Source organism: Delphinapterus leucas, chromosome 3 (assembly GCF_059928025.1).
Source record: "Delphinapterus leucas isolate spDelLeu-1000000601 "Yukka" chromosome 3, BTC_Dleu_Yukka2, whole genome shotgun sequence".
In the NCBI taxonomy this organism is placed as follows: Eukaryota; Metazoa; Chordata; class Mammalia; order Artiodactyla; family Monodontidae; genus Delphinapterus; species Delphinapterus leucas.
The window spans coordinates 65,379,780-65,395,405 of record NC_143131.1 but is presented as its reverse complement, the minus strand read 5'-3'; the positions used below and the strand labels follow the sequence as shown (position 1 = coordinate 65,395,405).

At 38.5% G+C, this 15,626-nt stretch overlaps 1 protein-coding gene across 5 annotated transcripts in view; it reads right to left on the bottom strand.

The window, feature by feature from the left end:
• Nucleotides 1-15,626, bottom strand: part of MSH3 (mutS homolog 3) — a 182,999-nt gene that overhangs the window by 139,345 nt on the left and 28,028 nt on the right. For all 5 annotated transcript variants that reach the window (XM_022593737.3, XM_022593729.3, XM_022593721.3 and 2 more), the window contains exon 8: nt 12,372-12,538. In XM_022593737.3, the coding sequence (XP_022449445.2) occupies nt 12,372-12,538 (167 nt within the window). The remainder of the gene's footprint in view (nt 1-12,371; nt 12,539-15,626) is intronic.

The following is a 15,626-nucleotide window of genomic DNA, read 5'->3' as shown; positions in this document are numbered from 1 at the left end:
TGACCCCCCCGCCTTCCACATTTAAAGGACTTGTGATTATTGAGCCCACCTGGATAATCCAGGGTACTCTCCCTACCTTAAAATCAGCTGAGTAGCTCCATTATTTCCCCTGTGTCATTTAACCTCATATATTCACAGGTCCTGGGTTTGGGACAAGGTAATCTTTGGAGACAGAAAGACAGATACATGCATATATGCATACATGCTACTAGACCACCTGTGCCTGATTCCTCACTATAAAAAATTTATAATTTATAAATTACATAGTAATTACTATATAATAATAGTAATTACCTCAAAGGTTTGTTGTGAAGATTACCTGAGTTAATATGAGTAATCATCATGGAATATACCTGGTATATAGTAAGAGCTTCACTATTTTTTACAAACTCTTTAGAATTTCTTTTTTTTTGGCTGCACTGGGTCTTCGTTGCTGCATGTGGGCTTTCTCTAGTTGCAGCGAGCGGGGGCTACTCTTCGTTGCAGTGCATGGGCTTCTCATTGCAGTGGCTTCTCTTGTTGCGGCACACAGGCCCTAGAGCGTGTGGACTTCAGCAGTCGCAGCACATGGGCTCAGTAGTTGTGGCTCGCGGGCTCTAGAGAGCAGGCTCAGTCATTGTGGTGCACGGGCTTAGTTGACCCGCGGCATGTGGGATCTTCCCAGGTCTTCGAACCCGTGTCCCCTGCATTGGCAGGCGGATTCTTAACCACTGAGCCCCCAGGGAAGTCCCTACAAACTCTTATTTCATCTGTGTTTAAACTTTTTTCTCGTTGTGCAATGTATTTTCCCAACACCTGTCTAGTTAAGTGTTGCCTATCCTTCTAGGCCTTCTCTTGCGTGATGCTTCCCTACATTGCATAAAACTGCATTTGTCTAATACAGCAGCTACTAATCACACGGAGCTGCTGCGCACTTGAAATGGTGCTGGCTGGAACTGAAGCGTGCTATAAATGTAAAATACACATTGGATTTCGAAAACTTTGTCAAAAGGAATGTAAAGATTTAATATATAAAAAGGGATGTAACAGTTATATGTTGAAATGATATTTTGGATATACTGAATTAAATAAAGTATATTATTAAGATTAATTGCACCTGTTTCTTTTTACTTTTTAATGTGGCTACCAAAAATTTTAAATTACATATGTGATTCACATTACATTTCTACTGAGCAGTGTTGCTCTACACAGAATTATCCTCTCCCTCTCATGTACTCTCTCAGTATTTAGTTTGCTTTCCTATCACACACACTATATAATCTACTTTGTACTGCAGCGGTTTGTATATGTGCTGGCTTTCCAAGTAGACTGGTAGCCTTTAATGGGCAAAGGTCATGGATCTTCTAATCTCAAGAAGATCCAGGGTAACTGTACAATAACTGTTTATGAAGCTGAATGGAAAGGGAAACATTATTTAGCTAATGTGTTTTGTATACCTTACCTGATTTGCTGTTAACAGGAATGACCAGAAGTCAATCTGTCTTTGAAGCAACTTTTTCTTGGGTTAAATCATGATTAGGATGTATAGCAAATGGCAAAACAAAGTTTCAAACAACAATACTTAGCTTATTACATACAACGCACCCATCTATCTTTGACTCTACACTATTGTATTTCTTTTTTTTAAGTGGTAATTAAGATTGTTTTCATAGTCCGCTAATGATTTGTGACCACAGCTCAAAAAGCACTGCCTTGATGGGTGGGTCAGGTGCAGGCCTCCCTGGCTGGACACAAGCCATCTTAAAGATGTCACGTGATACTCAGCACTCTCCTGATCTCAATGGCCCCACCAGGTAAAGACTAACCCTGTGGTGTGGTCATGGTCCAACATGGCCATCAGGGAAGACACAGAGATCCACTCATCATGAATTCTTTTCTCCACCAGCCTTCCTGTTAGGGCTGGGGGCAATTTAGTACACAATCTAGTACAGTGTGTTCAGGGCCCATGTCCACTCCCTTGAGATGGAGAGCCCAGCTCAGCATGGCCAATGGATCAGAGCTGAAGGTACAAAGTAACAGAAAGAGCTCATGATGGTGCTGAGGGAAAGAGTCCTAAGAACTTGTCAGAGTTTTCTGAGCTGCTGTTGTGTGAAGGGGCTCCCAAGCAAGCCTGGAGAAACGCCATCAACCTCAGCATTATGTATATTAAATCAAATTATATATTGAATCAAATACTAGACAGGTATTTTCTTTAAAAAGGTGAAGGGAGGAGGGGTAAGGAAGGGAAGAGGGAAAGGGAGGTAGATAAGAAAAATGGTAGAGGGAAAAGGCAAGCCAGGACTTCACAGACTTTTATTGCTCTAGGGATGAAGACTTGGGTTAGTGGTTAAAAAGAATTCACAAAAAGAGGATGGGAGGGAGAAGAACTTCCTGGCCCGAAAATAAGAGATAAGGGAATAATTTCAGAGTAATCAACAAAAATAATGGAAATTAGTAAGAAATCTCCTTTCAGCAGAATGGTTTGACAGGAAGGAGTCATTGAAAAGACTAATGGATAAGTCTGTGACCACAAAGGCTCCGACATAAGCAAGCCTGGTGGGGAGGCGGGGTGCGCTTTGAACCAAGGTTTTGATTTAAGGTAGACAATGAAAGGAAGCTTTGTTAGAAGGGAAGAATGTGAAATGAATCTTTGAACTATGAAGAGGGAAAGGGAAGAAAAATAATTGAAGAGATCCTAAGGATAGATGGCTACCTTTTTAAAGAGTTCAATTATGGAGATTTTTGTACTTCATATTGCTGTTAGGTTATATCTTAATGATGGCAGGAGGTGGACTTATCAACATCAAATAGGACTGGAGATCTAGTAGGCTTTGCCACTAATTACCTCGGTGATCATGTAACTTCAGAATAAAATGTTTTAGTTAATTAGGAGACTTTATGAAATTAAATCTTCAACCCCAAACAAACAGGTGATTTACAAAATCAAGTAAAGGTAGTAGAACAATTCTGCACATCTCACACAATTGCTTCCCAACTTTTCTGTTCAAGTAGACTGGCCCCACCTTGGGAGTTCTCTGTAGTAATCATTCCTCCAGACTCCTCAAATTCTGTTTTTTCCTATTCGACTACTATCAATAAACCTATAACATGTACACCCCATTACTCTTTTAAAATAGAGATATTCCTGAGGAGTTATGAAATGAAAATGCACAAAGACGCTCACTATTTAGATAAACCACACAGCAAACACTCTTGTAGAAAATCTATTAATTTATTGTGTTTTAAAATCTGGATTTTCATATATATGAGTTAAAAGTGCTACCCATTAAGGGCTTACCTGGTGGCACAGTGGTTAAGAATCCGCCTGCCCATGCAGGGACACGGGTTCGAGCCCTGGTCCAGGAAGATCCCACATGCCGCAGAGCAACTAAGCCCTTGCGCCACAACTACTGAGCCTGCGCTCTGGAGCCTGAGAGCCACAACTACCGAAGCCCGCGTGCCTAGAGCCCGCGCTCAGCAACAAGAGAAGCCACCGCAGTGAGACGCCCACGCACCGCAATGAAGAGTAGTCTCCACTCGCTGCCACTAGAGAAAGCCCACGTGCAGCAACAAAGACCCAACGCAGCCAAAAATAAATAAATATATAAATAATTTTTTTTTTAAAGTGCTACCCATTAAAAGTCCTAGCTAGAGATGTAAAAACTATCTGCACCAAGAAAACCACTGAAAATACAATGGCATTTCTGCCAGAGAAGGAATTAATATAATTTTTAAAAGGAAGTCAATATAAAACAGATTTTTAATATATTAAGACTTCCTCTTTAAATGTTTGCCTTGAGACACATTTTCCTACTGTGTATTAGAGTTATTTCTGCTACTTAATCCACTACCATATCTACTACCACAATCAGTATTCTAACTTTGCATTTTCTAAATAGTGAAGTGAAAATTATTACATAATAAACAGAATGAAACAGAATGAAAAAGGAGCCAACTTTACCTTTTATCTTCTACTCTAGAAACAAGGAATAAAGAAAATAAGAAAAACAGAACAGAAAGAGAAAAAAACAAAAAAAAGATTTCCTATGAGCATCACAGTAGAAAAAGTTTCAAGTGCCAGAGATGAGGTTGGAACCTTGCTGTCAAATGATAGGAAATTAATATGGTCTTCCCAAAATGAGTTGGCTATCCTCATACCATTTAAATACACATTTACCATCATATATCCTGTACGAATTTCCAGCTACTACAACAATCCCTTCACGTTTATAAAACCCAATTCATTTTTCCTAAGAAAAACAAACAGGAAATATTCATTATTCTCCTTATTCCAAAAGTTACTTGTTTAGTCATTCACTCATCAAGCATTTATTAAGTACCTACTATATTCAAGCTACTATAATAGGTCCTGGGGACACAAAAGATTATTATGACACAGTTTCTGCCATGAGCCATCCCTTCTTTGTCTTTTTCTGAGGAGACTCTTAATCCAACCCCTCCTTAATATTGCTCTCTCTCCACTGTTCCAACCTTGATTCTCCTTCAGTTCCACTTTATGCAATCTTTCTCTCCAAACCCCACATCTGTCCTGCCTTAGGCTGCTCACTCTGGCAGGGCAGCCAACCAAACTAGTTTCTTTTCCCTGAGAAAGCCACGATCTCTCAAACCCCCATCAGCCTGGCTGTCATTCTCGAGTCTCAACTCTGGCATACTCTTCTGGGAAGCCTCGCTTAACTGCATAGACAAAGCTTTGTGTTCTTATGCTACCAGTGACTCTCTAAGACCATAACATTTGGCACTTTTGTTATAACTGTTCGTTTCCATGACTACCAGCCCTGTAGACTGTAAGAATCTGGAAGGTAGCGACCTTACTCATTTCTGTATCTTCACCATCTAGTAATAAGCTTGGCACACAATGAATATTTTTAAGAATGAATGAATGAATGAATGGATGGATGATAATAATGTGCAAATCAGAGGATGGATCAAAAGGTGAGAATCCACTGCAAACATCTATCAATACAAATATTTCTTAGGGATAAGAAAAGAATAATCAATCAGAATTTACTGCCAGCTATCTAAATTAATAAAATAAACTTGAAAGTGTAATAAAATACCTCAATTAGAAAGGTCAACTACTATAAAAAATGGAGACGAGCCCAACTCCAGGGAGCTTAAATGCCCTTTCTGGACCTCAAATACAACACCTGTATTTCTCTTAAACTCTGGTTTGGATTTTTTTCATTCAAGCAATGGTCCCATTTATACTGGATTTAGCTCTAACACTCATACAGAACCTAAATGACAAGAAGCAGATAAACATGACATATGCTGCCCCTAAAGTGTGCTCCAGCATGTTCCCCCTACCTCAGGCATTCCCCCTCCACCTTCAAGAATGTTCCCACATCTGCAAGTACATCACTACTACAACTCAGTAGTTGTTGGTAAACCAACCCACTGCTTTTTCAACACAAATACCAACTTAAGAATCTTCCTATGCCGTAAAAATTTATGAAATCACAGGTTTGATTCACTAATTATACATTTTTAATATACCTTAAATAAATATTTAACTATGAAAGTAAAAAATATTTATTTGTGAACTGCTTGGAATTCTATCAAGTAAGTAAACCAAGTGTGACTCGGCTCCACCAGTGGTGGCCAGTGCTCAGAGTCACCCACTCCCAACCTTCCCTGTTCCAGGGCCACTCCTCTTTTGACCTAAGACTCTACACCTGATTTATGCCCTTCTCCAGGCTCTCTGAATTCACTTGGTTTTGAGTTTCCTTCAATTCTTTTCGAATTTTAACTTAAATACTTATTTTTTTTTTGGTAATAAGCAATAAAGGAGAAACTTTATAAAAAGCTAATACGACTTAATCCTCGTGACAGCACTCTGATGGAGGACTGGTAAAACTTCACTACGGTTATTTTTTGTCTGCTCAGATTGTTAATTCACCAAAGAATGGAAGAAGGACTTTCCCCATTGGTTGTGCTTTTAAAAATATTCTAACATGCTTAAACTTTAGGTGACACCAAAACAAATTTTAAACTGTTTTAAATTATAAAAAATTTGAAAACGGAGTTTTCTTTTTCCCTGAGTCAGACTCACCCCACGTACAAAACTACAGTAAAGATTTGCACATTGGATTATCAACATAATCCAAGTGCTTTTTAAATTTTATTTTAATTAAATTAAAGTAATATCAAGGAAGCAAAGTTCATTCATACTCAGAACAATCTCTAAAATAAGATCTTGATTAGAAACACTTCTGCTCTGGGAAAGAAGAGTAAACACACTTTTCCCTCTTTCTCTTGCTGAGTACAATTCCCTGGACATTATACATAAAACAAACAGAAGACACTGAAAGGCAGACAGAAAGCAGACCAGCAGGGAACTCGAGACCTAGAGGTGAGTCCCCTGAGTTTACTTTTGCCACATATATCCCAGCCTTGGAGGTGAAGAAGCTGACAATCGGGAAAGGCCAACAGGAGCAGGCAAAAAAGGTCCAACAATCCTGCTCTCCCCAAACACCCAGGAAGGTGCAGCCAAGCAAGACAGAAAACTCGTAGACAATAACCACTCTACTCCAGCCAAACACCACAGTAAAAAAAATGTGGTCCAACTCCACCCATGCTAGCAAAGGCCAAGGGGGGAACCTAGACATCCTTTCTCACCAGACGGACAAATGGTATCAACTGGTCACGGTTAGTTTTTAGCCAAGTATAATTTTCTAAATGTCATGAAGCTTCAGAAAATTTTAAGAGTTAATATTGTAAAACATTCACACACACCACTGACCATATCATTTGCAACAGATGGACTACAACTACATATCCCTACCTTGTCCTGGTTCTCTACCTGGCTCTTTATCTCCTCCCTTTATGTTTCTTTCTATCCTTCTTCCTCCGACTCCCAACTACTGACATTCTCCATATTCTTTGATCTTATCCTTTTCTCTGTACACTTTTTTCTTTTATGGGAACTGTTTATTTATTTCTTTTATCTCAACACTCGCACTAGGCCTCTTCTCTTTTATCATGCCATTCTTTGCCCAGAGACCCGACTGCCTTCCATTAGGAGTCCACACCCCTTGGCTGGATTTTAAGGTCCTTGACTCTCTCTTCCCCCAACTCTCAACACGAAAGTTCTCCTCCAATCAGAAAAGTCTCCCCCCTGTTTTCACACTTCCTCTAATATTTCCAGCCTGTGGGCCCCTGAGTTCATGTCGTTTCCACACACACAACATACTGTCCTCCCTCCCCACTACCAATTCAAAGCCCCCTGTCCTGCAAATGCCCCTATGCCAGCCAACCTCCTCCAACAGGCCTTCCTTGGTTATGTCAGGGCCCAGAAAGCTCTCCCTCTCTGTACTCAAAGTTGACCATCATCTGCTCTGTTCATCTGACTTGCCTCAAAAATCAGTTTCTTTGAGAACTAGTAAATATTAATTAATATTTGTTTATTGTTTTCTATACCTTTCCTCTTGACCAGTTTTTGGTTTTTTTTTTTTTTTTTTTTTTTTTGCGGTACACAGGCCTCTCACTGTTGTGGCCTCTCCCGTTGCGGAGCACAGCCTCCGGACGCGCAGGCTCAGTGGCCATGGCTCACGGGCCCAGCCGCTCTGCGGCACGTGGGATCTTCCCGGACCGGGGCACAAACCCGTGTCCCCTGCACCGGCAGGCAGACTCTCAACCACTGCACCACCAGGGAAGCCCTTGACCAGTTTTATAAACATATAACATCTCTAAGCTAAAGTGATCTTAACTGCAGTTAATACAGTGCTTAAAATCATTACTTTCCCTTTGCTTCTCTCTATAGAGAATGTAAGAATGTATACATTCTTACAACAAATGGAAAAGATAACAATTAATATAGTAAGACTAATTTCCTAAGAACCAAACTGAAATCTATAAACACACTTTACATAAATGATCTATAAAATTTTACATAAATTATCTATAAAAGATAATTCACTGAAGAAAAATTGATAGTTTATCATTATTGAGAAAGAATAACTTTAGCTTAGTACTATCTTTGACTAATAGTTATTTACTCTAAATTATCATACAATACAAATTAATTCTGTATCTAGACAAATAAAAATAAAAGTAAAGCTTTTCGTAGTCTTTCAATTGTTATCCATGGTATATGAAATGCTTTGGAGACCTCTTGTGGTCAAAGTTAAAAAATACAAAACAAAACAAAAAACCTAATACGTACTTAAAATGGATATTCTGTAATTCCAAAACATTCTGCCTTTTCTCACAAAGCTTTATTATGTCTTCAGTATTAATAAAATATCAACCACTAAGTGACAAAAATGGATGGCTTTAACTTCAGGTTTATAGTGTAAGAAAAAAAAAAGGAATTCTAAATCTGAGACTCAAGAACCTACCCATCACTATTTAAAACAAAGAAGAAGATACCACCAGAAACACAAAACAAACTTTTCTCCTTGAAAATTCAATGCTATGTTATTTACTGGTAGTAAATATGGAACAGAGTTTTGGCAAGCTCTGTTCTTCATACCCTAATTAAAAGCATTCCCGGGCTTCCCTGGTGGCACAGTGGTTGAGAGTCCGCCTGCCGATGCAGGGGACATGGGTTCGTGCCCCAGTCCGGGAAGATCTCACATGCCGCGGAGCGCTGGACCCGTGAGCCATGGCCGCGGAGCGTGCGCGTCCGGAGCCTGTGCTCCGCAACAGGAGAGGCCACAACAGAGAGGCCCGCATACCGCAAAAAAAAAAAAGCATTCCCGATCCCCGTTGCTAACTTTTTTTTTCTTTTTTTTTTTTTTTTAAACAAGGCTAGGAACTGTATCTCAGGTTGATAAAGGCTAAATTTTATGGATGTTAAAGTGGACCCACTAGCATTTAGGGAGAAATTAAGGTAGGACCACACTTCACACAGTAAAGCAAAATAAAAGTGAATTAGAAGTTGAATGTAAAAATTTTTTTAAAATAATAAATCGACTAAAATAAAATATAAGTAATTGTGTAAGTGTTTTCAGAATAAGGAGAGATATTTCTAAACATAAAAATAATGGAATGCTACCATTAAGTATGGAGGTTTAATTGGTCCAGGCAGTACACTAAAAATACAGAGAAATAGTGAATTAATATATAATCAAAAATGTTTTTTCAAGAGATTAAAAAAAAAAAAAAAGGAAATCCCCAAGGGCCAAAAACCACATGAAAATCATAGCTGTGGATGGGAGGTGACACCATAAAGGGCCATGCACAGAGAGTAGAATATCCAACGTACTTCTAGTAGGAGGTCTAGTGGAGCAGAGGGGAGAGGCAGTATTCAGAGAGATAATGGCTGATGGGAATAACAGAAAGAACAGCTTCCATCTATAGAGAGCTTTCTATGCTGGGTGCTGTTTCAAGCGCTTTGCCTTTATTTTAACTTATTTAATCCTCACAGCAATCCTATGAGGTAAACACTCTTACTTTCTCTATTTTACAGAAAAGGAAACTGAAGGACAACACAATTGAGTAATTCAACCAAAGTCACTACGAGGAAAGCCAATTTTCGAACCCAAACCCTATGTCACAAGAGCCACACTGCTTGACCGTTCGACTTTTGAATCTCTACTGCTCCATTCTATACCTAGATATGGATCAGCTTTAGACTACACAGAAACGTGGGTTAACTGTTGACTGTTTAGTCCATTATGTGAATAAAATAAAAAATTACATGTGGTTAGTAAACACAGAAAAAATTACATACTCCCAATGCTAACCAGAAAAATACAAAATAAAACAAGACAAAGGCAGTCATCAAATTTGGTAAAACCCACATATGACACCCAAACTATCTTTGGTATGCCAAATGGCTTTTGAATCTCATTTGATGAGTAAACATTTAGGAACATACCCAGGCTTGCCAGCCAAAAAATTCCATTTTGGCAATGTCTTTGTGGAATGTTTTATTGAATTTTGCCTTTATTGTTTTATAAAAATAAGTGCTTTGTGACCATCTAGAGGGGTGGGATAGGGAGGGTGGGAGGGAGATGCAAGAGGGAGGAGATATGGGGATCTATGTATATATATATAGCTGATTCACTTTGTTATACAACAGAAACTAACACAACAATGTAAAGCAATTATACTCCAATAAAGATGTTAAAAAAAAGAGAAGACTTTCTAGTTAGAATGCTGTGATTATACTGTAGCTAGAATTGAATATATCCAATTTTCTGAGAATGAATAATAATCATAGTATGAGATATGATAATATAGTCTCAAATATTTTGTCTAGTTAAAAAAGTGTTTGCCACCAAAATGGGATAGATAATCTATGCCAACTGAAGAATTTCCAGTTGTCTACATTAATTTATACATTTGTCTGTTGGGCATTATATCTTGTGTGAAAGATTTCTAAATGATGTGCTGTTTCAAAATCTTAATGTGGTCTTCATTTCTAGCTGTTGTTCAGTAGTACTGGTTTGAATCATAGTATTCTACTAAAAATAAATCATAAATTATGAAAATAAATAAATGAAAGCTAAAAAAATAAGTGGAAATCAGAAAAATGGGAGTGTTGATTCAACTGATCAATTTTAATCTCAATTACATCTAATTTAATCAAATATACACTCAGGTATGAAGGAAAATTAACAAAATCAAAGATATAAAATATGGGAAATATAGTTTTAGAAGGCTATCTTTAAAATCTTTAGAGATTTTATTAACTTTTTTAGCCCTCCAAAGGCAGCATCCCTTATCAGTCTACTTGTCTGACTTTTAATTATCCAAGTTTGAACACTGTCAGAAAAGGATTAAGAACAAAATAAGGGGAATTCATGCAGAATTTTTTGTCTATCCAATTGGCAGAAATTATTTCAGTGATCACTTCCCATACTAGCAAGGGCTCAAACAACCTGCCTATACTATAGTGGTAGAAGTGTAAATTAATATTACCAATTCTAGCAAGCAATCAAGAGTTTTCTAAATGTTTATACTCTCTAACCAATTAATTCCACTTTTAGGAATTTAGCTTAAGGAAATAATCAGAAATGTACACAAATATTTCTATGCATGGATATTCATCATAGCAATATTTGTAATACTGAAAAAATGAAAACAATCTAACAAAAGGAGAATAGATAAATTACTGTATGATCCACTTATATGACTGAATGTTATGTAGTCATCTTGTCTTCATAAATACTGACTGAAATATTGGCAGGTGCAATGATGTTCTCTAGAATTTGCTTCAGATAAATAATCCAGGGAGGGAGAGCGTAGAGTTATAGATGAAATGAGATTGGCTGGTTGAGAAATACTGAAGCTGGTTGATGGATTCATGGGGTTCACTAAACTATTCAGTATAATTTCGTATATGTTTGAAATTTTCCATAATAAAGTAAAAAAATACATGGGGAATTTAAAATAAAACAGAATACAAAACTGATTTTGTAACATGAATCAAAGTTTATAAACAAAAAATGATTATACACAGAAATAATACACCAAGATGTTTAACAGTAGTTATCTCTGAGTTATAGCTTGTTATTTTTATGGGTTTTTTTTTAACTCTCAACTTTTCCTAAATGAATATGGATTAGGGTTACAATCAGAAAAACATATTTTGAAAGCTACTTTGAAAGAATTTCAAGTCAGATGAAAAAGGAACATTTAACTCGAAGAACAAAGAAACATACAGAACTTCACTGAATCAATTAATTTGATTTTCCAACTGATTTTATTAAATATAAATCTTCATGGGCTCTCCGGCCTAGTCTAAAGTCCAAATTCCTCAATATATAAAGTCCTCTTCACCGGAGCCCCAGCCCACCTTTTCAGTCTCTTCTCCCACCAAACTCCTTGGGTAACAGTACAGAATCTTCTCACCTAGGCACCTTCATGCCTGTCATGCAATACATCATGTTTTGGGAATCCAGTTAGGTCTCTACACATCTGCCTCTCCCGCTGGATTATAAACTCTGCCAGACACATATCAAAAGCACATCTTCTCCCTCCATACGCCATCGTGCCTAGCACACTGCCTCATAAATAAGAGGAGTGACCATAGATCTCGTAAATTTAACTAGTGGACTCAGCCACAAATTGAAACTTGCGGCACAAATAAGGCATTTCCAAAATTATATAAGCTTTCTAAGAAATGATTACCTGCAGAAACTGAAGATTAATTACCAAATAATATCATTTAATAATATCATAAGCCCTTTAATATCAAATAATTTCATTAAATATCATAACCCCCTTTAAAAAGAGCAACTTCTAAAAGCCTTCATTAAGGTGACATTAAGGGTCATTTTGGTTTTCTTTTTCGGAATTTCCACTACTACTGATGAAATATTTTTATAAAGAAAAATCATTTTTAACAACTTTATTATCAGTTTGGGAATCAGATCTAAGTTTCAGAATCAACATGACTTTCCAGCAATGTGCCAACTCACCTAACAGCTGTGGTCCTGTGGATGAGCATCTCTGTTTGCTCTGACAAGTCTGATGGAAGCAGAAGCTCCACTGGCTGCAGGCATAATATCCGAGTTTCTAGCTCTGAACGGGAAGCAGAGTCCTGGAAACTGTCGAACACAACCTCACCTGTGGCGGGCTGCACCCCCTAAAAACAAAAATATAATGGCACAGAAAATATATATTTTTTCCCCATTATAACTATGACACAGCATTAATAAACATGGAAATAGTAAAGACGACACTCACAAGTAAGTACCTGCATTTCTAAAATGTTTGAAAACCTGTCTGCTTTCCAAGACTCTTAAATAAGAAGTCAGACTCACCAATCTAAACTATGCTAGATGGGATTTTAGAGAGACACCCGGAGTCCAACTAAGTCCTGGATCTAACACACCAGACTGAGTGACTGTGACAAGTCATTAAACCCTCCTGGGCCTCAGGGTCATCCTCTGTAACTGGGGATAAACCAGCCTACTTCCCTCACAGAGTTATTGTAAGGGTCAAATCAGAAAACAAATGAACACCTTCTAAGCTATAAAGTACTGTACAAATAGTGGCTGCCAATACTGAGAGTAAGAAGTGATATGTTTCTAGAAACGTGGCCACCAGAGTAGGAGTAAGGTACTATTTCAATATATAAAATTAATAAATAAAAAATATAGGGGGGATGGGAATGTCTGTCCTGAAGGTGAGGTCTGGGTGGCTCACCACAGCATCCACTACACAGCTTTTCTTTCTGGCATGTTAATGTCTTTATTGGAGTCACATTCTTTTGGTTTTTTTAATTAAAAAGATTTTTTTTTGGCTGCATTGGGTCTCCATTGCGGCACGTGGGCTTTCTCTAGTTGCAAAAGCCTTCTTGGAATCTGACACGTTATCACTTTGGGACCGCTGGCCAGCTGCTCCTGACTTGGCCACATGAAGGCTCAGACTGTCCCAGTCTCTGAACTGAAGAGAACTAACACTATTAGCATATCTCTCACTACCAATGCAAGGTATTTCAATGAAGAGTAACAGGAGGACATCTACAAATCCCAGACTGGCATATGCAAGTTCTGAGGAATGGTGGAATAACCCAATGTATCTGGGTGACCTTTGGAGACAGCTGAGACAGAACTACAACAGGGCAGTGGCTGACACCCAACTCACAGCTCATCTTCTCCAGCCGTGTGGCTGATGGGTCAGGGTGCTCCAGCAGGCTGTCAGGCCTGAGCCTCTGACGTGGGAGAGCCGAATTCAGGACATTGGTCCACCAGAGACCTCCCAGCGCCATGTAAATCAATCTGTGAGAGCTCTCCCAGATATCTCCATCTCAACGCTAAGACACAGCTCCACTCAACAACCAGCAAGCTCCAATGCTGGGCACCCCATGCCAAACAACTAGCAAGACAGAAACACAACCCCACCCATTAGCAGAGAGGCTGCCTAAACTCATACTAAGTTCACAGACACCCCAAAACACACCACCAGATGTAGTCCTGCCCACCAGAACACAGGCACCAGTACCCTCCACCAGGAAGCCTACACAACCCACTCAACCAAACTTACCCAATGGGGGCAGACACCAAAAACAACGGGAACTACAAACCTGCAGGCTAGGAAAAGGACACCCCAAACACAGTAAGTTAAACAAAAGGAGAAGACAGAGAAATACACAGCAGGTGAAGAAGCAAGGTAAAAACCCACCAGAGCAAAAAAATGAAGAGGAAATACAGAGTCTACCTGAAAAAGAATTCAGAGTAATGATAGAAAAGATAATCCAAACTCTTGGAAATGGATCAGGAATGAGGAATGAGGAAAACACAAGAAATGTTTAACAAGGACCTGGAAGAATTAAAGAGCAAACAAACAATGATGAACACCACAAAAAATGAAATTTAAAATTCTCTAGAAGGAATCAATAGCAGAATAACTCAGGCAGAAGAACAGATAAGTGACCTGGAAGACAAAATAGTGGAAATAACTACCACAAAGCAGAATGAACAAAAAAGAATGAAAAGAACTGAGGACAGTCTCAGAGACCTCTGGGACAACATTAAATGCACCATAATTTGAATTATAGGGGTCCCACAAGAAGAAGAGAAAAAGAAAGGGACTAAGAAAATATTTGAAGAGAATATAGTTGAAAATTTCCTTAATATGGGAAAGGAAATAGTCAATAAAGCCCAGGAAGCGCAGAGAGTCCCATACAGGAGAAATCCAAAGAGAAACACTCCAAGACACATATTAATCAAACTATCAAAAATTAAATACAAAGAAAATATATTAAAAGCAGCAAGGGAAAAGCAACAAATAACATACAAGGGAATCCCCATAAGGTTAACAGTTGATTTTTCATCAGAAACTCTGCAAGCCAGAAGGGAGTGGCAGGACATATTTAAACTGATGAAAAGGAAAAAGATTACTCTACCCAGCAGGGATCTCATTCAGGTTCAACAGAGAAATTAAAGCCTTTACAGACAAGCAAAAGCTAAGAGAATTCAGCACTACCAAATCCGCTTTACAACAAATGCTAAAGGAACTTCTCTAGGCAGGAAACACAAGAGAAGGAAAAGACCTACAATAACAAACCCAAAACAATTAAGAAAAAGGTAATAGGAACATACATATCAATAATTACCTTAAATGTAAATGGACTAAATGCTCCAACCAAAATACACAGACAGGCTAAATGGATACAAAAACAAGACCTGTACATATGCTGTCTTCAAGAGACCCACTTCACACCTAGGGACATATACAGACTGAAAGTGAGGGGATGGAAAAAGATATTCCATGCAAATGGAAATCAAAAAAAAGCTGGAGTAGCAATTCTCATATCAGACATAATAGACTTTAAAATAAAGACTACTGGGTTTCCCTGGTGGCGCAGTGGTTGAGAATCTGCCTGCCAATGCAGGGGACATGGGTTCGAGCCGTGGTCTGGGAAGGTCCCACATGCCGCGGAGCAACTAGGCCCGTGAGCCACAACTACTGAGCCTGTGCATCTGGAGCTTGTGCTCCACAACAAGAGAGGCCACGACAGTGAGAGGCCCACACACCGCAATGAAGAGTGGCCCCCTGCTTGCCACAACTAGAGAAAGGCCTCGCACAATAACGAAGACCCAACACAACCAAAAATAATAAATGAATAAATAAATAAATAAAAATAAAGACTATTACAAGAGACAAAGAAGGACACTACAAAATGATCAAGGGATCAATCCAAGAAGGTATAACAATTGTAAATATTT